Below are 24,391 nucleotides of genomic sequence, written 5' to 3' on the forward strand. Positions count from 1 at the left end.
TTTACCTTAAAAAACAAACAAAAACCACGTATTCCACTGAATTGTAAAACCTAAGGTGGACATTCGTCTAGATGTGTATCACCGAACAAAATTAAACCAAAACAACAACAAATTAAGTAGATCTGTAATAAGCAGTGAGATTGAAACACTAATAAGAAAGTCCTCTAGCTACATACAAAATTTCTCAATAAAATACTTGTGAAATGAATTAAGTGATGCATCAGAAAGATGTTTCACCCAGAAAGATGTTTCACCATGATTGACTTGGCTCCATTCCAGATATGTATCAATAGAAATCAATTATTTTATACATAAATGGCCTCAAAGATAGAAATCATTAAATAATTTCCATACATGCGGAAAGGGCTTTTAACAAAGATCCAACATCTCTTAATGAGAAAAGCCTAAAGACGCTAGGACTCTAAAGACACTAGAAATATATCTCAGCCTAATAAAGGCTGTTATGACAAGCCTGTAATACTCTCATACTAAATGGAAAAAGCCTCAAAGCATTTTCACTAAAACCAAGAACAAGAGCCTCTGTTTTTTTCTCTCTTTCTCAATGTAGTATTTGAAGTCTTTTCTGAAGCGCTCAAACTAGAGAGAAATAAAGGGTTACAAATCAAAAAACAAGTCCAACTATCCGTACTTGCAGATGTTGTTATTTTACATGTAAAACTGTAAAGACAACACCAGAAAACCTTTAAAGCTGATAACCACTCTGAGCAAAGTAGCAGGGTTCAACATAACATTAAAAAAAGAAAGTCAGTTGCCTTCTTGTATACAAATGACAGATATACAGAGAAAGAAATCAAGAAAATAACCCATCCACAGCCAATAAATAAACAACTAACTAAATAAATAATAACAATACCTTTGAATAAACCTAACCAAGGAAGCAAACAAAACAAAACAAAAAAAGATCTTTTACAATGAAGTTTAAAACACTCAAAGAAATTGAAAACACTAGAAGATGGAAAGACTTCACACATTCATAAACTGAGTGAGTTAACATTGTGAAACTGGATATGCTACCAAAAGAAATCTAGAGGTTTAACCACCCATGCCATAATTTATGGAACCACAGAAGACCTTGGGTGACCAAGAATAATGCTGGAGGCATCACCACGCCCGACCGTGGTTTCTGAGTAGGGAGGTAGTGTTAGCAGTTGACAAATGGGAACCCCTGGAGACATGAAAGCTTTAGAACAACAAAGGGAATAGTGATCGAGTGAAGAGACAGCCTACTGAAGAGTACAAAATCTTTGCTGGTCATATGTTTGACAGAGGATTAATATCTAGAATATACAATGAAATAAACTGAACAAGAAACCAGACAGTACAGTTAATAAACAACCCATTAAAATGAATGGACCATTCTCAAAAGATGAAATACAGATGACCAATAAACATGCAGAAATAGTTCAACCTTACTAGTAATGTAAAATAAAACTACTATATTGGAATTCCATCTCTCCCAGTCAGAATAGCTCCCATTAAACAAACAAAAACTAAGCAACAAATGTTGGTGAGGACGAGGGCAAAGGGGAAGCCTTACTCACTGCTGGTGGTCCAGCCACTCTGGTAACAATGTGGCGGGCTGGCTGGCCTAGCTCTACTGCTTTTGGGTTATCTTCGCAAAGGACTCTAGTTGAGCGTATCACTTGCACATAATGTCTATTCCAACGCTATTCATGTAGCTAGGATATGGAGCATGCTGAGGTTTCCAAAACCAGGAATGCACAAGGAAGGAGTGGTTTATGCACAGAATATTTAAAGCCATAAAACAGTGAAGTTCATGATTTACAGAAAGACGGATGCAGTTAGAGATCATAGTGAATTAAGCGGCTCTGAGAAAATGAATGTGTCATCTTTCATTTATGGTTCTAGATTTTAAATATAAGATTGCTTATGCATATATGACGTGAAAATAGAAGTGTAACTGGGACCAAAGGGGACTAACAAGAGGAGAGAGGGTAAGGGACGGTCATAAAGGGGAGAATACTGGTGTGAAGATGGTACTTTTGGGCTGGAGAGCCTCAGCGTGGGAGGACTGGAGCCCAGTACCCAGGACCACGCACGTGGCAGCTCCACCTTCTGCGGCCCCTTGTAGGAGGGCGCAAGACCTCTGGCAACGTCGAGCATGCAGTCACATGGCATAATAATCTTAAAATAACACTTTCCAAAAGTTTTTTTTTTTTTTTTTTTTTTTTTTTTTTTTAAGAGTGGGAGTTCAGGTAGGTTGCTCCCCAGAGGCAGCAGTTATGGTGCTACTAGGAAAGGAAAGAGAAGCCAGGGAGGAGGATGGAAACTCATCCTCAAATGGGGACACAAATGGGACTCTGAGATTTGATGATAACTCTGTGGGTCAGGGTGTGAATGGTGGAGAGATGTCTGTAGTGCTAGCCTCCTTCCTGCGAGGGTGCCAGGGAGCTTGGTTTCTGTGAGACAGCCACGTGGGGTTTTCTTCTTCACCGTTACAACTGTTCTATAGATGTGCCTTCGTAAATGTACTTCCTTAAATGCACGGAATGTGATTGTCAGGATGTGTAATGGCTTAAGTGGCTAATTCCAAATTGGGTATTTAAATCAACTTCTTTTTTTTTTTTTCAGTTATAAACAGCATGGAAAATCAGTTTTATAGGTATTGCTTTTGTATGAGTATATCTACAGGATAAATTCAAGTAGAATTAGAACTTGTATTTATATTTAAAACTTATTGGGGGTGCATGTTGGGGAAAGGAAAGGGAGGAAGAGAAGGAGGGTGTGTGTCTAGGTGACCCCAGAGAGGTTAAAGGATGACTGTGTTGAGTCAGATCTTCATAGTCAGACTCTGTAAGGGTCAGTGAAGACCTTTCTATGTGTTCTGTGGATTGAGCTCCAGGTATCAGGCTTGCACGGAAAACACCTGTACCTGCCAAGTGTCCACCAGCCCCAGAATCCTATTTTCAGTTGTGTTAGCTTCATAGAGCTTGGGCTTGTTCGTGTTTTGTGTCTGCTTCTCCATATTCTCCATGGATAGGGTTTCCTAGAAGCCAGTCTAGAAAGAGAACGTGGTCGTGGTAATTTCCCCTATTTTCATAAGTGAGACTGGAAGAAAAACTTCTTAGTTTTCCTTGTTTGTGTTTTTATTTATAAAAAAATTATAACATTTTATATTAGACCTTGGGGTCTATGTTGTTGCAGGATTGTAAAGTTGATGTTTTACAGATGCAAGAAAAATACCACCTTGTAGGCCATAGGTGTCCAGCCACTTTTAACTGTGAGGATGGAAGCATGTGAGCGGCAAGCTGGACATGCTCTCGCCCTCAGTAAACCAGGAGCTCAGTGAGGGGAGTGTCTAATGTACAGTGATCTGTATTAGTAGTTAGTAGAGCCTAGTTCCTGCTGGATAGAATACAAGAGAAACCCAAGAGTCTTATGGAGATCGCTGGATGTCCGTTCTGATGGCCTTACTTCTCCTGCCCCTTTCCCCCGCTTTAGTCATTCTACCATCTGGAAGCCTGGCGGTGGGAGAGGACGCCTTTAACTCCAGTACTCATAGGCAGAGGCAGGCGGATCTCCGAGTTTGAGTCCTGCCTGGTCTACAGAGTCCATTCCAGGACAGCCAGGGCTACACAGAAAAACCCTCTCTCAAAACAACAACAAAGCCCCACCCCCTGCCCATCCTAAAGTGGTACTCCGTGCAGCCCTTAGCTAACGAGGGTGCTGGAACTAGGTTGTTCCTTTCAACACACTCCCTGTGCAGCCACTGTGTTCCTGCACATGTTCATCGCTGCTGGGAATTGCCCGGCTGCTCTTCAGTGTACTGTGCTGTGGGCAATGGCTCACCATCAGTTCTAGACCTAGGTTGTGCTTGAGAGGAGTCTTCCATACAGCTTTGTCCCAGACAGAATCTGCCCTGGAAATTCCTGCCACCTTGTGGCTAAGAAAAGGCAAAGTTGGTAGCACTCATATCAGAACTATGTATCTATTTTAAGTTTAAATTTTATGTTACTAAATAATGAAATAAAAGTTTGAAAGCTGTTAAAAAAAGTTTCTGTTAAGAAACTGCTCTGTACAGAGAGGGATGCCTAAGTTTCTGGTTCTTTCCTCCTCCCAGGGAAGCTGAGGCAGAGCATTCACATGCTGCTCTCTGGAGGGTCTGCGTGTATGAAAAAGAACGTACTGGAGTTTGTAGATGTTTTGATCTCACTTTTTGGCTTAGATTCTTATTTCTGTTTTTATTAGAAAATGCGGCTCAGACAAGGGATGTACTGCTGTTGGTGGAGTGTCTGGGGTTGTAGTCCCAGCGCTGCATGAATTGGTGTGGCGTACATGCCTGTCATCCCAGGCGTCATCCTTGGTACAAAGCAAGTGGGAAGCCAGTCTTCATGAGACCCTGTCTCAAACTAAAACAAACACCCAAAGTTACCAGTGCTTTAGGTCCATTCTTGCAGATTGCTTTGTAGGTCATAAAGTTACCGTTAAGTGTTTGAAGTAACACTTGACTGATAGCTGAGGAGGAAAATCCTTTTTAGACTTTAAAAATTATGTAAGTAGATTTATTATGGGAAGGAAGTGCAGAAGACTGATACATGAGGATTGTTGGTTCTAGTCTAGCCTGAGCTATGTAACAAGACCATGTCTAAAAACAAACAAACAACAAAACAAAAACATCAAAAGAAGAAATGAAAGAAATAGACAAGCAACAAGCCAAATTTCATGTCATTCAGAAATGAACAGTTAAATTTTCACCTTTGTAGTTTTTGCTCGATACATTATAGCTTTCAAAGTTTGTTTGACTACAATGCTTTGTGGGTTTTTTTCTTAAGTTATATTTATTTATTTGCACATGTGTGTGCATTCACATGCTACCGTATGTGAGGGGAGATCATGGGACAGCTTTCAGGGGTCAGGCCCACCCCTCCACCCTCTGGTCTTGGACCATCAGCCTTGGCAGCAGCCTTTTGGGCTGAGCTGTCTCTGTGGCCCTCCACCTTGGCCTTTGGAGACACAGTCTCTTGCTGGGACCTGGAACTCACTGAGCTCTGGGGATCCACCTGTCCCTGCTTCTCCTGGGCTGGGACTGCAAGTGTGTGCTCCCATCCCCGGCCTTTCTCATGGGTGCTGGGGATCAAATGTGGGTTGTCATGCTTCCCCAGCAAGTACTTCCCTGACCAGACTGCGCCCTCAGTATTGGTTTTGGTTTTTCTGTTAGGTTTTTCTGTTAGTAACACTTTAGTCGCGAAGCCGTCTGAGTAAGTGACTCTGCTTTGTTCATAGTTGATATGCATCCGTGCAGTGGTGTTTTTAAGACTTTTGCTACTCTGTGCTCCATTAATTACCGACTTCTAATTCTTGGTATGCCTCCCAGTTTCTTGCAGCTGCCACTGGGTGCCACAGGCAGGAATACAGGCTTATATGAGCCATAAGAATAAGGCCAAGATTCAGTGGCTGTATCTGATGAGGTTTTTCTTGCCAGTGGAGATGCTGTAGAGTACCGAGGCTCTGCAGAACTCATATGGCAGAGCTGACCATTCTAGCTCAGGTCTTGCCTTGTTTGATGAAGCCATAGTTCTACTGGGTTAGGGCCCTACCTGGTCCCTTTATTTATCTATATTCACCAACCCCAAAGATTCCGTCTTCAAATACCATGAGTTTTGTTAGAAGCCTTAAAACCGAATCATGGTACAAGGAAAGAAGAGCATTTGTGACCTTTTAAAGATGGTTAAACCTCATTTTGTTAGGATGTACCTCAGATAGCAGAGATACGGAAGGAAGAAAAGGAGACTGTGGGTTGGTGGCATCTTTCTGTGGAAGAACATGAACTTAGCAGGCATGAGACATTGGGTCCAGATGCTAGAAAGACACTGACGGAGCCCATCAGTCTAATCTTTAGTTTCTATGTGGTGCAATGAATAGCAAACAGAAAAATGGTCTCCTGGGTAGCATGGCTACTTATTAGTCAAGCTAATGAGAATGCTAGTTACAAGCCATCCATATTCTTTATCATCCAGATAGCTATGTGTGTGGTAGGTTTAACTTCTGCCTATTTATTTGTTCTTTTTCTCCCTGCCTTTGGTTCTCAGGTTGAACTTCCTATTTTAGATGCCTTTTTTGTTACCCCAGTAAACTTAATACAGCTAAACCAGAAAAATACTCAAACACATTTTCTCTATTTTAAAGTTAAATGTGTTTATTTATTATTGTTTGTATACATGAGTATGGACGATGCGTGTGTGTGTGTGTGTGTGTGTGTGTGCGTGTGTGTGTGTGTGTGTGTGTGTGTGTGTGTGGTGTACATGTGAGTCTGCACATGTGTGGAAGTAAGAGGAAAACATCCAGGGTCAATGCTGTCTTCTACTGGGATCAAACCCAGATCTTCAGTCTCATGCCAGCAAGTCACCTTTACCCACTGAGCCATCTCCTTGGCATCTTTGGCATCTTCCCAATGCTTTAGAATAGCAACAGAGCAACGTGAGCGCTAGTGAAAAACAGGATCTAAGTCGCACGTGATTCGGTTTCCAAGTTGTGTTGAATGGTTATGACAGGTCTTCTCTCAGCCTTTCTCACATACTGAACAGACCACCACCACATGACAAGGCTGAATACCAGCCCGCACGGGAAGGTTTCAGCAGTTCATCTGAAGTCCATAAACTAAGGAGACTGAGCTATTGCTCTCTGAAGTCCTGATGTCATTTGGATCGGCTGTGTCAGTCACACGCACAGCCGGAGGCACATGGTGTAGGGTTGGCTTCTCACTGCCCGAGTGGCCTGAGCTGAGGCCGTGGGTCCCTGACTGCACTGGGTACCACCACTTTTATGCTTTCTCATCTTCTCCTGGGAGAACCCCTTCTTTGGAAGCAATGCCATGTAAAGCAGTGCAGTAGAATGTATAACAGTTTCTTCTAAGTTGTGAGAGTTGTTTCGTGGGACACATGTGTCTTTGTTTAGATTGTTCCAAAATACACAGAAGCATCTGGCAACATACGCTTTCCTCTGTTTATCCCATGAAGAAGGATGTCTGTGTATCTCTCTCACCCGTTTTGTAACATTTCTGGCTTCATTCCACGGTAAGATTCTGCTAACTGCTGAAGCCAGCAGTGCTCAAATTTTTATACTTAAGGGTAGACACTGAGTATTTTTTTTTCTTTTTTCTTTTTTTATGTCTACAGAAGGATTTGTGATCCCTTCAATTAGTTAAGGTTTTTGGAAGAATCTTTAATGATTTCTTCTGACCTTTAAAATTACTTTAAATCTTTAAAATTGAAACCCCAGTTATGTATAGTGAATATGCACCTATGTATTAAAAAAAAAAACCTCTCCATTTTCTCTCTTCAGAAATAGGCATTGTGTTCTGTAACCCTTAATCTATTTTCACCTAAGAGGAAAAGAAAGCAAAGACCAGTGTGTGAGGGGTCTGTCCCCAGGGCATTGGTAACAAGCCGGCCTGTAGTACTTGTGGATCATGGGGAAATCCCTGACACAGTATATTTGAAGAAAAGTCAGCTACAGGGCGTTGCACAGGCAGGCCGAGGAGACCCTGAACACTCATTCCTGTGTGTGTGTGAAAAGTGCAAAGGGCTGATCCCTTTGCAGAGGTACTTAGCAGTGTGGCACAGGTGACAGAGACCTGGTTCTGCTGTGTTTTGGAGCTGCAGATCTTGGACAAGGGTTCGTATTCTAGGGAGTGTAGGGCCAGGGAGAAATGAGGGGAAAGCACAGGAGTCTAGTCCTAAGACACTGTGAGCCTTCGTGGCTGCCTGCCTGGGCCTCCCATCCCATCTTTCCAGACCTGTGTGGTGGCAAGACCACCTTGCATCCTCCTCTGTCCATCTAAGAATTGAAAAGTAGATGTTCAAGGAAGGAAATGAACTAAGAAGCCAGAAGTGAAGCATGGAGCCACCTGAGAGTGCTTAATGCTTTTATCTTTACCTGCATGAGCTGAGCTTGGAGTCCACTTAAACAGAATCTGACCAAGGACTTCAGTTTTCCAGGAAAAGTGGGAGAGACACCCCCCCCCCCCCGCCATCCATTTTGCTGTGTTCTGGAGTGTTAGGAAAGTGTATGTTAAGAGCACCAGTGTATGAATACTTGAAGTCTTGGCTCTATGTACTGCACCATGTTGCAGTGTATTCTATTTCACTAAGCTTCCCTGTACATAAAGTATGTAAGTGATGTAGAAAGAAGAGCAGGCATGAGAGGACACGTAGTGTGTGTGCTCACATGTACTTACATAGATGCTGAAAAGGTAAAATTAGCCGGGCGTGGAGGCACACACCTATAATCCCAGCACTCTGGGAGGCAGAGGCAGAGGCAGGCGGATCTCTGTAAGTTTGAGACCAGCCTGGTCTACAAAGTAAGTCCAGGACAGCCAACGAGACACAGAGAAATCCTGTCTTGAAAAACAAAAACAAAAAAACAACAAAAGGGTAAAATTAGTCTGTGTTCTGATATGAAAAGTTGAGGAACTACTCAAGAATGGCCCTGACGGGCTCCTGGGGCACTGGATGTCCTGATTCTTGGTCTGGAGGGGCTGCAGGATGACTCAGCAAGGTTTTTTTGTTTTTTTTTGTTTTTTTTTTCCTCTTGACAGTGCAGCCTGACAACTGGCGTTTGATCCTTGGAACCCACATGGAGATAGAAGGAGGGGACTGACTCCCATAGTCATCCTCTGACTTTTACATGTCCCGGTGCACCTCCACAAATAATACGTTTAATTTCAAAACACAATGGGATGTGTGCCAGAATTGTGTGCAGTCCATAGAAATGTTACAATAAAGTTGGAAATGTGGGCAAAGCCTCAAGTTCTCATCAAGCAGATACAAAGTACAATAGATGGATGACTAGAAAAGTAACTTCTCACCTTCCTTTTCTTCCTCCCTGCTTTGGTTCCCTCCCCTAGATCAGATCAAAACCCCACCCAAGATGAGGAGCTGCCCGTGCTGCTTGCCTGGCCTCCATGAAATGTTACTAAGCACACAACCAGTACCCTGTAGTGGTTGCTTTGGAGGAGTGGGATGAGGGATGACTGACTTTGGAGCTTCCGTCTCCTTCCCTTGCAGTATTTCCAAGCTATTACTAACTTCTTGATTGAACCAAATCAAGACTTGAACGTGATTTTTGTTTCTGTTTCTCACTGGCTGAGAGAAATTGTATGCCTTTGGAACCTGTTGGCCTTCCCTGGGTGTAGACTTCAAAGAAGAATGTGGGCAGTTATAGGATTTATTCACCAGTGTCGAGACTGATAGTTCTAGTGAGGAGGAGTTGGTGCTGCTGTGTCAGGCTCCCACGTCACTGCTTCCCTTCCCAACCACTGTCTCTGGTGAACTTTCAGAGCCTTAGACAAACTAAATGGATTCCAGTTGGAGAACTTCACCCTCAAGGTTGCCTACATCCCGGACGAAGCTGCCGTCCAGCAAAATCCCTCACCGCAGCTCCGAGGGCGCCGGGGCCCGGGGCATCGGGGCTCATCCAGGCAGGCATCTCCAGGATCACTGTCCAAGCAGAAACCCTGTGACCTGCCTCTGCGCCTGCTGGTTCCCACCCAGTTTGTTGGAGCCATTATAGGAAAAGAAGGTGCCACCATTCGGAACATCACCAAGCAGACCCAGTCTAAGTGAGTATGTGGGCGTGGGTGGCCATCCTGCCTTCCCTTTGTGTTTAGTGTGAGGGAGTGAGATGCAGGAACCTGGTGTCCTTCTGAACGGAGCTGGGAGCTCTTTTTCCAATACTTGGGACTGTGGCAGGGGGAAGCCTTGTTCTCTGATCATGCGTGGTTGGTTGTATAAAACCTCCAAGGAAACCTCCTTTTCTCACATGAACGGAAAACAAATGGTACTCGATGCCACTGTGGTGGGAAAGGCCCTAAGCGACTACAGGGCAGTGTGCAGTCACATGCCTCAGGTCTGCCTCCTGTCCCCCCGACAGCCTGCAGTGCCCAGCCATTTTGTCTTGGCATCAGTATAGAGATGGCGTGTTAGCCTGTGTTCACTTCTGTGAAGACCAGTTCTTCTGCTGGGTGTGGTAGTACGCACCGTCTCAGGAGGTGTGGACGGGAAGGTGAGGACTTAACCACATGGTGAGTTTGACAGTAGCTGGGGCTACATGAAATAACTCACAAAGGGCTGGCAAGATGAAAGTGAAAGCACTTACTGCGAGGACTCCTACCTCCGCCTGCATTCCATCCCCGCATCCCACGATGGAAGGAGAAAACAGGCTCCCGAAAGTTGTCCTTTGACTTCTCAAAAATTTGTGCATGAATTCAGCTCCTCTGTAAGGGGAGTGAGCACTCTTACCTGCCGAGCCACTTCCCAGCCCCTCCTGCGATGTCTTCCCGTGCACACTCAGGCGTGCACTCACTCACCCGTTCTCATGCACACCAGACACATCCACAGTAAGTAACATTAAAAAAAAATGGGTTTCATCCTTTGGTCTAAATTTGTCCTGTGGTTAAGCCAGAAGCTGGAATGCCTTTTTCTTGAGGATATTTGATAATGGTATTTGGCAGGCTTTCAGATTTTGGAAAATCCCAATGATGCATCAGAGCCCACTTTTCTGGAGTCAGGCAGGGACTCTTGTCATTTATCCTCACGGCTCCAGTGTGTAGGGCCGCTGCCTGATACACAAGAAGCTAACGGCATTGCCAAATGAACAAGATGACTGTACACAAATTAGTTTGAAACCTATCTCCTAAATCTAAGACCCTGTTTCAGACTGCAAACTCCATTGCGTTACAGGTTACTTGTTTACCCTGGAAACCGTGCAGTTTGTGGGTGTTTTGATTCAAAGAAGCTTGCTGATGAACACTCCCTCCACGCCTGCCTCCATAGAGTGCTACAAATACATTGCTGGCCCTGTTCAGCCATGCTCCCAGAAGAACTGAATTCTCTAGGAAGAAAGTTAATGGGAGAAGAGATTGTATGCAAACAGCATCTTTTTGCAGCTTGATCCAGCTGCAGAAATGACTAGATGATTTTACTTTTGAAATTCAGTAGGAATAAGGGTTTCATGTGATTAGAGAAATTGAGCATGGTCGTTTCCTGAAAATAAAGCGTTTTGTGCGGTTCCTGGGCCTCGGTGAGGCCTCCCTGTCCGTCACAGGCCCTTTGCTGCAGTCAGCTGGGAGACTCCTTCTCATGCAGAACTTAAAGGAATTGTATCTAGCCAGGCTTGCATGTTTACCCAGCCCTGCTGACATAGCCTGTTCTACTCACCCCTACTTTGAAGCAAGAGACACTGGTGTTGGGTACCTGTGTGCAAAATTAATGATTCCAAACTCATAATTAGTGGGTGGGGAGAACAATTGAACCATTATTTAGGTCAAGGCTTCTTAAATTTTGCTCATGATCCTTTTTTTTTTTTTTTTCTGAGAAAATTTTACATATTTTTCAGAAAATGGTCTCCAGGGTTCAAATCAAGCATTTACTAATAATACATTCTTTAAAAATCTATTCTTGAAATAATTATTTGGTATTCATGTGAGTTTACCATTGATTAAAGGTGAAGACTGATTTGCATAGTAATGAGGCACATGCCTTATTTGTTGCCACATGAAGAATTAAATCTTGGCTAAGTAGTTGCCCTTGCGGGACACAGAGCATCTTCAAGTTTTCCACAGCGGATCAACGCTTTGATTCTGTACTCAGTGTTGAGCATGCAGCTTCAGCATAAATATGTAGTACAAAATGGCACAGGTATATTTAGGCCCTCCCATAAGTTGTTGAAAATTCTATCCTAATCCCAAGCCAAAAAAAATCACTTGATTTTTTTTTTTATTAATGAAACTCAAATAAGCAACTCAAACACCAATTTCTAAAATCAAATACTTCTACACAGTACATTGCAAAGATATGCCTGTTTGATGTGTGTTGGAGAATGTAGGAAAATGTTAAAAAGCCTTTGTTTTTCTCAGTTTAACATTGTTTCTCTAAGAACGGAAAAGGTTGGCTGTGCGGTAAGAACACTGGTTCGCATCACCTTGCGCCTGAGGTGTTGAAGGCCATGATCCCTGCTGTGCGGGCACAAGCGGTGCAGTACAAGTGCTCATGGTGCTTGTTCAGAACCAAGGCTGCAGTGAGGCTACATGAGCCATGTCCAAGTGCTTCCAGAGCACACTGCATTCATTCCATTCCATTTGGAAATGAATTTTGGTCACCTCATGTTCAGAAAGAAGCCTTTTCTATTGGACAAATCTTCACAGCCCTCACATTGAATAATGGGTCCCATATGCGTCTGTGACCCATGGTTGAAGAAGCTGGGATGTGGATCAGTTTACCCAGCTTTCATCTGAAAGCGCAGAGTCTCGCTTCCTTCCGCCGCTTACCTCAGGGACTTAGTACGAGGTTGCTTTTTGCTTTAGCGAGCTTTGTTCCTTCCTTAGCTGCTAATGAGATCTGTCAGATAAAGGAGCCATGGCTTAAGCTGAACTGTTTACTTAAGGTAGGCAGATGGGGCAAAGCAGAAGGGAGTGTTTTTGTCATATCTGCTGATTCAGTTGCAGAGCTCTGCTGGTGGATTTAATTAATTCTTGCCATTGTAACTAATCATTACCAGAACCCCTGTTTCTGGAATAGTCCCAGGGGAGGGTGCTGATCACCAGAGCAACATTCCCTTCTTGGGGTCAGAGTTTTATAGCCCTCAGCGCAGTAAGAGGGTGGAGATACACCAAGGGAGGGGCTGTGACCATGTTAATGGAAGACACATGGCTGATAGCGAGCAGGTTTTAAAGTTGGTTGGGAAGATGTTCCCTGGGATTGGAGCTATTATCTAGACACAGTTTTATGTATTATAGTGCATAGTTCTTACTTGTTTCATTTCTATATTACCCTAAGTTACGTGTTTTAATTCTGGGGCAAATCCTAATAAAATGAAATGCAAGCCTTAGTTTTATTGGCTTGTTGAAGTGGCTGTTCTCATAACAGTGGGTCCTTAAGAGATGAAGAAATGCAAAGGACCACCCAGCAATTGCTTAGAGGTAGTTAATGTTCTCACAACAGGAAACTTAATTCATGTTTAATTAAAAATGCACAAATGCACACATTTTTAAAAGAATGAAATTAGAGTCTTGTCACCCCAGTGTCATTAGGTTTGGGCTGTTGTATCTTTATATAGGATATATTTAGGACTTACTTGCATCTATTGTAACCTAAAAAAATATAACACATGGTATGTATTGCATATTTCCACTTAAGATCAAGGACTACTTACTATGTTACTACATTTTGTAAAAAGTAGCTACAGATGTAGCTTAATGGTACTTGGCTCCTTGCACCCAGTGTCCTGGGCACCATCTCTGCTATCACACAAGGGAAACCAGCTGTGTGATACATACAGGCAATTACTTAACCCTCTTGTTCCAACAAGCATAGTAATAATTCCAGATTTTTTTTTTTCCTAAGAGAAATAGTGCTACAGTGAACACTAACACCCCAGTGGTTTCTGACTAGAGGTGATTCTCTGAGTGAACTTTTGGCAGTTTCTGGTGATGTTTTTGGTTGTTACACCTGAGTGAAAGGGTGCTCTTGTCATCTCATAGGCAGAGGCCACAGCTGCTGCTAGAGCCACCGAAAGAATGAACGTGGCCTAAAATGTATGAGTGTTGAGGGTGAGAAGCAGGACTCTGAGTAGTTAGGCCAGAAATGGTGAGGAGCCTGTGAGATGCCTCAGCAGGTGAGCGTGCTTGCAGTCAGAGCCGAAGGAGCTTGACCCCAGGAACCCACGTAAAAAGCTGGACGCAGGTGCACATCGCTGACCAGCACTCCTACTGGGAGGTGGAGAAAGGAGACTCTAGAAGACTGCAGGCCAGCTAGCCTGGAGTACAAAGCAAACAGAAAGAAGAGGGAGCTTGCCTCAATGAAGTGGAATGAGGGGTTGAGCGTTCTCTGGTCTCCATGCATGCACTGTGCTATGTGCGTGTCCATACTCACAAAGGTCGTCCACAGCAACAATAATATTTTAATCTGTCAGCCTTATACCTTCTGTTGGTCCCGCCAACTTGCCACCAAAAATGTGGATCAGCTTCGTTACCCTTCACTTCACCAGTATTTAATTTTATGCATCTTAAAACATTTACAGGTCTAGAACAACAACAACAAAAAATCATGTATTAATTGACATATATATATAATTACTAGCTGGTTTAAACATTAGTCTAGTTTATTGACAACTTGCTTTTGGGCTATTTGGATTCTGTTTGTTTTTTTCAAGACAGTTTGTGTGTGTGTGTGTGTGTGTGTGTGTGTGTGTGTGTATGTGTATATAGTTCTGGCTCTGGCTGTTCTGGAACTCTCCCTGTAGACCAGGCTGGTCCCAAATTCAGAGATTGGCCTGCTTCTGCTGGGATTAAAGGCATGCACCTTTTTAGTTCCATTCCCATCACTGTTTGTTGTTTATCTATCAATGAGGAAGAAGAGTGTAAACAAAATGCTAGATAAGTAAAGTCTACTATAGGGTGCCTGGTGGGTGTCCTTTGTTTAACAGGGGACCTGGGTGTGGGATTCCAGCCCTGGCTCGCTTGACATGCACAGTTCTCTGCATCTCAGGCTCTTGACATTACATGATTGCTCTGAGCATATAAAAGGAAGCCTTAAGCACACACAGCTTAGGCAGAATGAAAAGATGTCTGTACCTGATTGGATTGAGAAAAGAGAGCACTCCTGTTGGCTGGGGCTGAAGTTTGGTGCTTGCTCAGTGTATTGGGTGCCTGTGTCTGCTGGGACAAGAGTCCGACTAAAACAACTTAAGGCAGGAAAGACATGTTGGCTCACGGTTCTAGAGAAGATTACCCGCCATAGTAGTGGCAGTGGCCGGAGCAGGAGGCATCTTGTCACATTGCATCTACAGTCTGGTAGCCGAGAAGGATGCAGGCTCCTGTGTTCAGCTTGCTATCTCCTTTTTATGCAATCCAGGATCCTAAGACCACAAAATAGTACTGTCCCCATTTAGGGCACGCCTTCTCCAATCTATAAATTCTCAGACGTGCCTGGAGATTTAAACTGTGTCCGGGGGACAGTCAAGATTCCCCGCCATAACAAGAAGCATGCACGAAGAGCCCAGGTTCGCATGGATTGGACATATCTCTGAAAGCCTGTGGTCTTAGCATGGCCTGGACATGTCTGTGAAAGCCTGTGGTCTTAGCACTCTGAAGGCAGAGGAGGAGGGTCACAAGTCAAGGCCCTTTCCTTTTCACTTTGTAGCGAATTTAAGGCCCGCCTGGATATGTGGTACCTTGTCTTGAAAACATCTCAAATCTGTAATGTACTGGTGTTGACAGCTGAACAGGTTCTGCTTTTTAATAAAGTGGGTCTTCCTTGGCCCACAATCCTGGGGCTCGCAGTTGGTGGTTGATGATTCCTTGTGTGAATATGCACTGACTCTTGTCATTTTCCTCTCCTCTTGCCTGCTATCAGAATTGATGTCCATCGTAAGGAGAATACAGGGGCCGCCGAGAAGTCCATTACTATCCTCTCTACCCCTGAAGGCACTTCTGCAGCTTGTAAGTCTATTCTGGAGATTATGCATAAGGAAGCGCAAGATATAAAATTGTGAGTAACGAGGTCTAGCCTGCCAAGAGGGTTCTCTGCTTTGTGTAGATTTCTCTGACGCTGTTCTTGGAAATTGCTAACCAGTAGAGGGAAGTGCTATCCTGACAAGTTAGTGTTTGTCACTGTTGGCTTAGTGTAAAACGCTAAGTCTTTAGATAGCGAAATACTCCATATCCATTCATACTTAGAAATGGAACAAGCAGCAATAATGGGGAGAAGTGCAGCTAGGGGACAGGCAACCTAGGGCCAAGAAGTAATTTGGGATTCACCCCAGTCAGCCCTAGGCCTTTATTGGCAGATGTTGGACATTGCATTTGTCTATACCGAGCCCTCCGGTACACAATAGGGCACGGAGCTGTGAAAGCCCCTAATCCTGTGCTAAGGGCAACTGGGGATTGATCTGGGTGATGCAGTCTGGAACTGAGTGTCTCTGCTATTGGGAAGTTAGGTTGGAGTATGCTACTTTGATGCACTGAACACAGAGCCCAGAGCAAGGATCAAGGAGGTCTCGTGGGACCTCATCACTTTTATTTACTTTGTAAAGGCCGTTGTAAGTATGTTTTTTTTGATAAGTGTTTTGTGTGCATATAATCTTTTTTTTTAGTGTAGAGAAAATAAAGGGTAAACCCACTGCAGTGGAACCACCTGTGGCATTTTAAAAGAGTGATAAGTAATGTGGAAATTCTGAAAGGGGGCTGAGTAAGCAGCCCAATGGGTAAGGTGCCTACCATGGAAGGTTGTGAGTGTGAGCTTGGGTGCCTAGACCCATGTCGAGAATGGCTGTGCTGCTGGCATTTGTGTATCTCTAGCCTGGGGAAGGTAAGGGCAGCAGGTCCTGGGGCTTCTCTGGCCAGCCAGTCTGGCAAATCAGTGGGCACCAGGTTCAGTGAGAGACCCTGTCTTAAAAGAAGGTGATGAGCAGATACTTGACACTTCCAGCCAGCACATGTGCACTCATGGGTGAGTATCCCTACATTCATGTGTATACACACATATACCACCAGAAAGAGAGGAGGAAAGCAAGGCTCCCTAGAAGCACCAAATCCAGAGGGAAAGCTCCCTATCTCCTCATACAGCCTCTCCCAGTGTGGCCGCTGTTGGGTTTTTGTACTGGTTTATCTCCAGGTGTGTGTTTTCAAGGTTATCCTAGGATTGTACTGTTTTCGTTTGTGCATCCTGTTCCACTTTGACTAAGAGAATCTATCACCGAGTATAGATATTCCCTGATGTGAGTAAGAGAAAAACTGTCTTCAAGGTGAACTCCTGTGTAAATGCCTGCTGTTGTGTACCCGCCATCCTGCATGAGCTCTTGGAATGTAGGTTAATTGCCAGCTCACCTTTAACTGGAGGCAGTGTAACATTTTTCATTCAGTAGTTAGGGAGTAAATGTTTAATGACAGAACATTGTCTTTTTATCTGAGTGGTTTACTCTCCCTGACTTTATGGCCGTTTTTCTATTTACAGCACGGAGGAGATCCCCTTGAAGATTTTAGCTCACAATAACTTTGTAGGCCGTCTCATTGGTAAAGAAGGAAGAAACCTCAAAAAAATTGAGCAAGACACGGACACTAAAATCACAATATCTCCGTGAGTGCCATCTTGTTTGTGAATTCGGGATCCTTCAGATCCTGTTTTTAGGCTGCGTGTTTTGTGCATGGTCCCTGCTTGCAGCTGTCTCTGCTCTCCATTTAGACTGAGGGCCTTTCTGTCAGCCCTCTACCTGCCCTCTTCCTAACTGTCTTGAGAGTGCTCTCACAGAGGCGGCAGGCAGCTTACTACTCAACATTCATATTTTCTACTTGAAGCCTTCCTGGCATTGTTTGGCATTTATTTCCCAAGCTGGAATTATAACCTAATTTATTTTCCTTTGGTGTATTACAAATTATTCCACCACTTGACAACTGAAGGCACTAGCCATGCACTAGTCTTTGCATGGCTGGTTTATGTGGATCAGGGATCCAGGGCAGCTCAGGACATCAGCACCAGCCTGTCCACAGGGCAGCTCTTAAGCAGAGAGAGTGGGCCAAGCGAGAGAAGGTGCTGGACATGGCAATGTCTTGTGATGAAGTCTCTGAATTCATAAGTAACTGTTCCCAGTGTGCCTGCACAAGTCAGCTTTATTCCATGTGTGTAGAGACTGCAGATTTCCTTGTGAGGGGCATGATTTAGAGGTGGGCTATAAGACGGCATACACACCTACTGTGATAATAAGGAATCTTCCCTGATTGGAGTGACGATCCTTGGTTTCTATCATAGAACCCCAGAAAGTGGGAAATGACTGATGAAAATGAATGATAACGTTACAGTACAACATGCTTGACAGAGATGGCTTGAGAATGGAGGTTTGAATTATATACTTACATAGTCTAAGGAAACTTAGGCTCCATTATGTAGAGCTCATGTTTTCATTGTGTGATTTACATTTTAAATACATACGAGGAAAAGGAACAACATACGCCCCGCCCGCCCATCTGGTGCCCGGTTAATCTCCACTGTCCCTAGCAGTGAAAATGGGTGTTAAAAGGCAGTCATGCCTCCTCCTCTCCTCCTCCCACCTCCATCCTTTGAGTCTAGGTACAGAGTCCCCTTCCAGGGGTAAATGTTGCTTTTCCTCTCAAGGCTGCTGATTAATGTAGGCTTAGGTACACCCAGACATACCTTCTGATGGCTTTTGAAGCTTCAGCAGGACCTGGACTAAGCAAGGAATTTCATAATGTTTCTTAAGGGAGCTATGAACCATTACAAATTTTAGTCAAGATGACTTGATATGTGTTACTTCCTTTTACCTACTTGAATCTAAATTCCGAAAATATTGGAGAAAACTTGCTGCTTCTGTCTAGAATTGGCCAGTAAAGACTAGGAGCTTCCTGGTAGCACTGCACATCCTTTTGATCACCCCTCTTCAGTTCGCTGTCAGGGTGAAGAGGGGTCAGGAAGTGAGCCGTGTTTTAAACATGGCCGTACTGAAGCCATGTGTGCAGGAAGTCCTTAGGAGTCTTGGACTGTGTTTTCAGTGCCTGTCCTCCACCGTCTCAGGATGCCGGCCCCTGGCCATTGATTTCAGTTGCCTTGCACGGCTGAATGACTGTCACTGTCTTCCTCCTGTCATTCTTGCTCTCTCTTCTCTGCCTGCAGGTTGCAGGAACTGACGCTGTACAATCCGGAGCGCACCATCACAGTTAAAGGCAATGTTGAGACGTGTGCCAAGGCAGAGGAAGAAATAATGAAGAAAATCAGGGAGTCTTATGAAAATGATATTGCTTCCATGAATGTTAGTTCTGGTGTGGGGCTGTCATGTTCTCATGGAGAGTTCAAAGGTGTTTCTCGATGCTCAGTATGAACTCTCTCAGTGACACCAGTGTGAGAAGTGCTTGAAATGAGTTCTCAGCACCAAGTTCCCTGGGATGACCTGAATCATTGGCATTGGGCTTAGCTGTCTCTGTGATTACTAACAAATTTAGATAGCTTTTGAGCCTTGGCTCCTTTATATATATGGAATGATTAATACCTGTGCACCAAAGGTTATCACCACCTTTCCTATGGTAATTTGAGGCTCCATACAGGAAGGATGTGAGCCAAGTGTTTATGAGCAGCAGCTTTCTTCTCTGTATCAGATAGCTGCTCTCTCCAATTATAGCAAGTACTGTGCATATGAAAGTTACTATTGGAAACACACGCATAAGAGCCGGCATCCTGAGACGGTGGAGGACAGTGTGGAGCGAGCCCAGCAACTTGGAAGGCTAAGGTGGATGGATTGCAAGATCAGGGAGGGCCACCCTGAGAATTTGGAAGGTCATGTCTTGAGCATAATACAAGTTTAGGGGAAGAGTGCTTGTCTCTCATGCCTCAGCACCTGCACTATTGGATAATAAAACAAAGCAGAAACACAGATGTGAATATTACTGTATTGCCCATACAAACCTGGGAGACTGAAAATTTCATATGGCAAATGTAGAGAAAGCTATGAAAGCAAATTCCTGCCACTGTTCAATGGATGGTATGGTGTTAACAACGGAACACTTCAGAAGTCCACCTCTAAGAAAGTGCTCTTTAAATATGAGGCAAGTGATTTAACTGGCCTGTCATATGAGCCAGTAGTCTAAGAAGAAAATATGACGGTATTTTTTCTGTGAGAAGAACCCAGAATCCTGGTCATTTCATCCCACATGATGGCCTGCCCATCGTTATGTAATTGCTGCTTTTCTAAATGTCTCAATGGACTGAGAATTAATCCACCCTTATTGGCTTTGTTAACAGTGTCAGATACACTTCAGTTCAATTCTAGCCTCCACCTGTTTCTACTCTTAAAAATTTATGCTTGGCAAGATGGATCAGTGTTTAGGTGTACTTGTTGCTCTCATAGACAACCAGGATTTGATTCCTAGCACCCACATGGCAGCTCACAGCCATCTATAGTTCCATTTCTAGGGGCTCTGATACCCTCTTCTGGCCTCTGTGGGTACTGCATGCACATGATGTACAGATATACAAGCACCCAAACCAACACTCGAATGTAACAGCATGGAAAGAGAACAGTCCCTGGGATTCTTCGGGAACACCTGTGTGCTCAGAAACTGGAGTCTTAGTGTGGTGTTTTCTTTCTTAGACAACAGGCCACAGTCTGAATACTGTGCAAATGTTCACTCCCTGATTCTGTCGATAGAAAATTAAGAGTCCTTTTTACCATTGCAGCTTCAAGCACATTTAATCCCTGGATTAAATCTGAATGCTTTGGGTCTCTTCCCACCTACTTCAGGGATGCCACCTCCCACCTCAGGGCCCCCGTCAGCCATGACTCCTCCCTACCCACAATTTGAGGTAAGCTCTCTGGCCCTTGCCATGTGACTGCAGTGCCACAGTAGTGCTGTAGTCAGAGCTAGGTGGTAAAATGTTCATGCCTGGGTTCTGTCACCTGTATGAAGATCATGTGTGCCATAGCATTTGTCAGTAGAAGTTTTTAACTTGACTCCAAAATAATAAGCATGAGTTGTTTTGAAGTTTTGGGGTGGTGGGGTTGTGCAAATGTGCCATTTCAATAAAAACAACAGTCTTGGTGGATTTGTTTTGTTGTTTTGTCTTTGGGGCAATACTTCTAGGCTGAGTGTCTCAGAGAGAGGAAGAAAGGGGGTTTTTAGGATACCTCCGTGATGACACAATGTGCACACTTGTAATTCCAGCTCCTGCTGAGGCAGGAGGATTGTGAGGTTGAGGTCAATCTGCATTCCATAGTAAGACTTTGTCTCAAAAAAATTTTTTTCTTTTTTTTTTCTTTTTGCCATCTGAAGTTAACTGCTTAGAAGGTCTGTATATGCCAGGCTTGTTTGCCACTGAGTGTTATACTTTCCTGGTCAGCGAGCCAAAGCAGTTTTCCTCACAGCTCTATGTGTTCATTGTGAACATGGAACAGCTTGTATTTTATAGAGATTATATGACAAATGTATTTGTTAACTGAGACAGGAATTTTTAATTATTTTATGTGCACGAGGAGTTTCTCACGTATGTCTGCACCACATGGACCTAGTGCCGGCAGATGTCAGAAGAGTGGTGGTGTCGGATCCCCTGAACTGGGGTTCTGGATGGCTGTGCTGGTGCCAGGAATTAACCCAGGTCTTACCCACTGAGCCTTCTCTCCAGTCCTGACACAGACACTTGTGTGGACAAAGTCTTTCCATGTAGCTGCGCTGACCTCACATTTGATGCCTTCCTACTTGATCCCCTAGTGTTGCAAGCCCATAATGCTTTTCGTAAGTCTTATCTTGATCTCCAACTTTTGTGAATAGCTTAGCAGCCCAGAATACATCAATCCAGGAAAGTAGAGCATCCTTCAGTTTGCATCATTAGTATTCTGCGTTCTAGGGTCATCAATGATGAATTTGTTTCTCCGTGTTTTTTTTTTTTTTTTTTTTTTTTTTTTACTCTCTTAACACATGAAATATATGAATGGTAGCTCCCATGTACATTCAGAGATGTTCAAGCATTACAGGTCAAGAAGTCAAGAATTTAGTTGTGTCACTTCTAAGAGTAAATACACAAGTAAACTGACCTTGGCATTCTTCAGAGAACATCAGTTACTAGTCAGTCAGTGCTCTACCACTTCAGAATGAAACTTTCTTTTTCTATCACTGAGCCTATCCGGCTGATAGGGTTTGTGAGCTTCTCTCTGTTGTACACCTCTGCTGTTCCTGTCTCTGCTTCCACTCCTGCCTCTAGGTGTGCAAATCTCTAGGTTCCTTGAATCTTGTATCTTTCTCTGCACTAGCCTGCCCTATCTAGTTGTCTGGGCCTAGAAACTATGTAACAGATCTGAGGATAGTTTTCCCAGTGGCAACTGACTGAACACTGGAAGTGGTAGTGTGCACCTGTGTTTCAGCTCCTTTCGGGACTAACGAAGGGAGGGCTGCTGGAGCTGACAACTCACCATGACCACGAACAACCTAGAGAGCCCATGTCCCCTAAGACGGTGTACACTGAATGCCAAGTATGAACAGAGCCACTACAGAGCGTCTGAAGCCTTTGGCTCAGACACAGGGATTGTGAAGTAGCTGGCAGGTTTGAGCCCGATGACAGTCTTGGGGATATTGGAGTCACTCCAGGTCTGGCCTGGCTCTGCTGTAAATTTGTGCCACTGAGGGTTGGTCAGGCTCTTATTGTCACAATGAAAACTCTGATCTGAGCAAAGTGACACTTGTAATCTCAGCCTCCAGTGGCTGGGGCAGGAGAGCTGGTGTGAATTCTAGGTCAGCTTGGTAGGACTAGGCAAGCCTGGTGGGCTCAACTCGAGAACAGCTACTGGGGATAGAGACCTGTGTTGAATGAGTGATCTCAGGAGACTCTGTCTTCTTTTGTTTACAGAATTGAGTAATGTTGACATTGGTAGGAGGGTGAAGGTGAAGGGCCTAAAGTAGAAATTCAGGAGTACATTTAAATCATTAATTGTGCTGGTTAAGGTTTTTTGTTTTGTTTTGTCAACTGACCCAAGCTAGGTTCATCTAGAAAGAAAGAACCCAGTTGAGAAAACGCCTCTGTCAGATTCACCTGTAGGCAAGTCTGTGGGGCATTCTCTGGATTGGTGATTGATAGGGAAGGTCCACGGTGAGTGCTGCCCCCAGCCCCTGTGGGGGCTTCTGAGCAAGCCATGGGGTGCAAGACAGGAAACAGTGTTCCCATGGCCTCTGGAGTTCTGGCCTTGAGTTTCTTCCCTGATTTCCCTTCCTTTTGGTCATGGTATTTAGTACAGCAATAGAAAGCAAGCAAGGCCAGTTGTTTAACTTCTAAAATGCCCAAAAGTTTATTACAAATAGATTCATTTGTTCTAGGTTTACGTTTATAGCAGATGCTTCCCTGACATTCACTTAAACTTACAGTGTGCTGTTTAAGGCTGTATCTACTGGACATTGTTGTTCAGTCTCCTAAACCAGCTCTTTGGTAAGCTTGCTTATCTCTGTTCTGTTGCTCAGGCTCATAGTTCGTAAATTGGGATGTTGTAAATTAAAGAATGCCTTTAACTCTTTGTTTGTTTGGCGTCTCCACAGCCACCACTGCAGTAAACCTGAATTAAAAAGTACAAAGCAGGTGTGTTCAGGGGATTAGTCTCTGCCAGGCCAGCTCAGGCTCTTACAGTGGGAGTGCCATAAAGTCCTGCAACAGGGCTGGGTTTGGAGCTTTTTGTAAAAGAGGGATGGGAGGCAGGGACATGCTTGATAAGGTATTAGAGTGTTGCCTGGGTTTGGGGGTCTGGTCGGTGTGTCCGGAGGCCAGTGGTCACTTTGTGTGGGCTTTTGTAAGCACTCTTCCGGCTGGAGCCTGGGGTTGAGGGTACACTCTTTGTCCCCAAACCTCCAGTCTAACATCCTGACTTCCTTGGGTATAAAGGCACCAACTCAAGCCTGACTGCATCCGGCTGAGTCAGGGATACCAAGGGGAGGGGATGTCGGGAGTAGGCGGGGTTGTGGGCACAGAGATATAGGGTTATAGGAGCATTTTGGCCCTGGAAACCTTGTGGATGTGTTCCTATAGGAAGCAGAGGAGGCAAAGCTCTAGGAGAAAACATAGATGGATTATTACCACTGGCCCCATGAACAGGGCCTAGCCATGGGAAGGAGAGGACTGCCAGAAGGAGTGGAATAGAGATGTGTGTGGCCAAGTTCTTCAGCGAGCGTGTGAAGTATCTTAATAGTTTCCACCAAGCCCAATTAGTTGATATAGTTCAGTACTCTCCCCCAAGACACGCAGGTGCCTCTCTTGTCTGCCATGAGGAGGTCTAACGTTCTCCAGTTCTGCATGGCCACCTGGGCTACTGAAGTGATCTGATGCTGGGGGTGGGGAGGAGGGCAGTGACATTGCCAGGTTATCAGTGGCCCTTGAAGACACCCCTTTGGTCCCAACTGCTTAGTATCCCTCAGTTGTGTGCCCTTAAACTGGTTGCTGTTGTTGAGGAAACTGCAGCAGTTCCTGTCGGTGTTGCCCAGCATAACTGGCAAAGGGTGCTTGAGGCTGGGAGAAGAAAAGGAGAGTGTGGCCATTTCAGCCTTTCCAGTGTCACCGCTGGATCCATAGAGGAGGGACCACCAAGGGACAACTTTTTTGATATGTAGCCATTGAATCACAAGAACCCCTGGGGGCTGCCCAGGCAGATAACAAAGTCGAGTTAGTAGTATTCCAAAGGGAGTGAGGTCTGGAGTAGCAGAAAGGGAATTGGATGTCCAGAGAGCTGTGGGAGCCGCTCTGTCTGGTACAGCAGGAAGTAGTCTGTAGCTGGGGGTCAGCCCTTGGCTGCATGAATGGACTAGGCAAGGGCACTGCCATCAGAGGGGGTGACCCAGAGCAACACAGAATACAGTTGCTGAGGCTGGAGGCTTTAGTGG

General features: G+C 44.4%; 1 protein-coding gene across 1 annotated transcript in view; it reads left to right on the forward strand.

The window, feature by feature from the left end:
• Positions 1–24,391, forward strand: part of Igf2bp3 (insulin like growth factor 2 mRNA binding protein 3) — a 130,805-nt gene that overhangs the window by 83,850 nt on the left and 22,564 nt on the right. The window contains exons 6-10 of the mRNA XM_021641790.2: positions 9,320–9,601; positions 15,393–15,527; positions 16,992–17,114; positions 18,663–18,798; positions 20,220–20,345. Coding sequence (XP_021497465.1) covers positions 9,320–9,601; positions 15,393–15,527; positions 16,992–17,114; positions 18,663–18,798; positions 20,220–20,345 — 802 coding nt within the window. The remainder of the gene's footprint in view (positions 1–9,319; positions 9,602–15,392; positions 15,528–16,991; positions 17,115–18,662; positions 18,799–20,219; positions 20,346–24,391) is intronic.

This window comes from Meriones unguiculatus, chromosome 3 (assembly GCF_030254825.1).
Source record: "Meriones unguiculatus strain TT.TT164.6M chromosome 3, Bangor_MerUng_6.1, whole genome shotgun sequence".
NCBI classification, from domain to species: Eukaryota; Metazoa; Chordata; class Mammalia; order Rodentia; family Muridae; genus Meriones; species Meriones unguiculatus.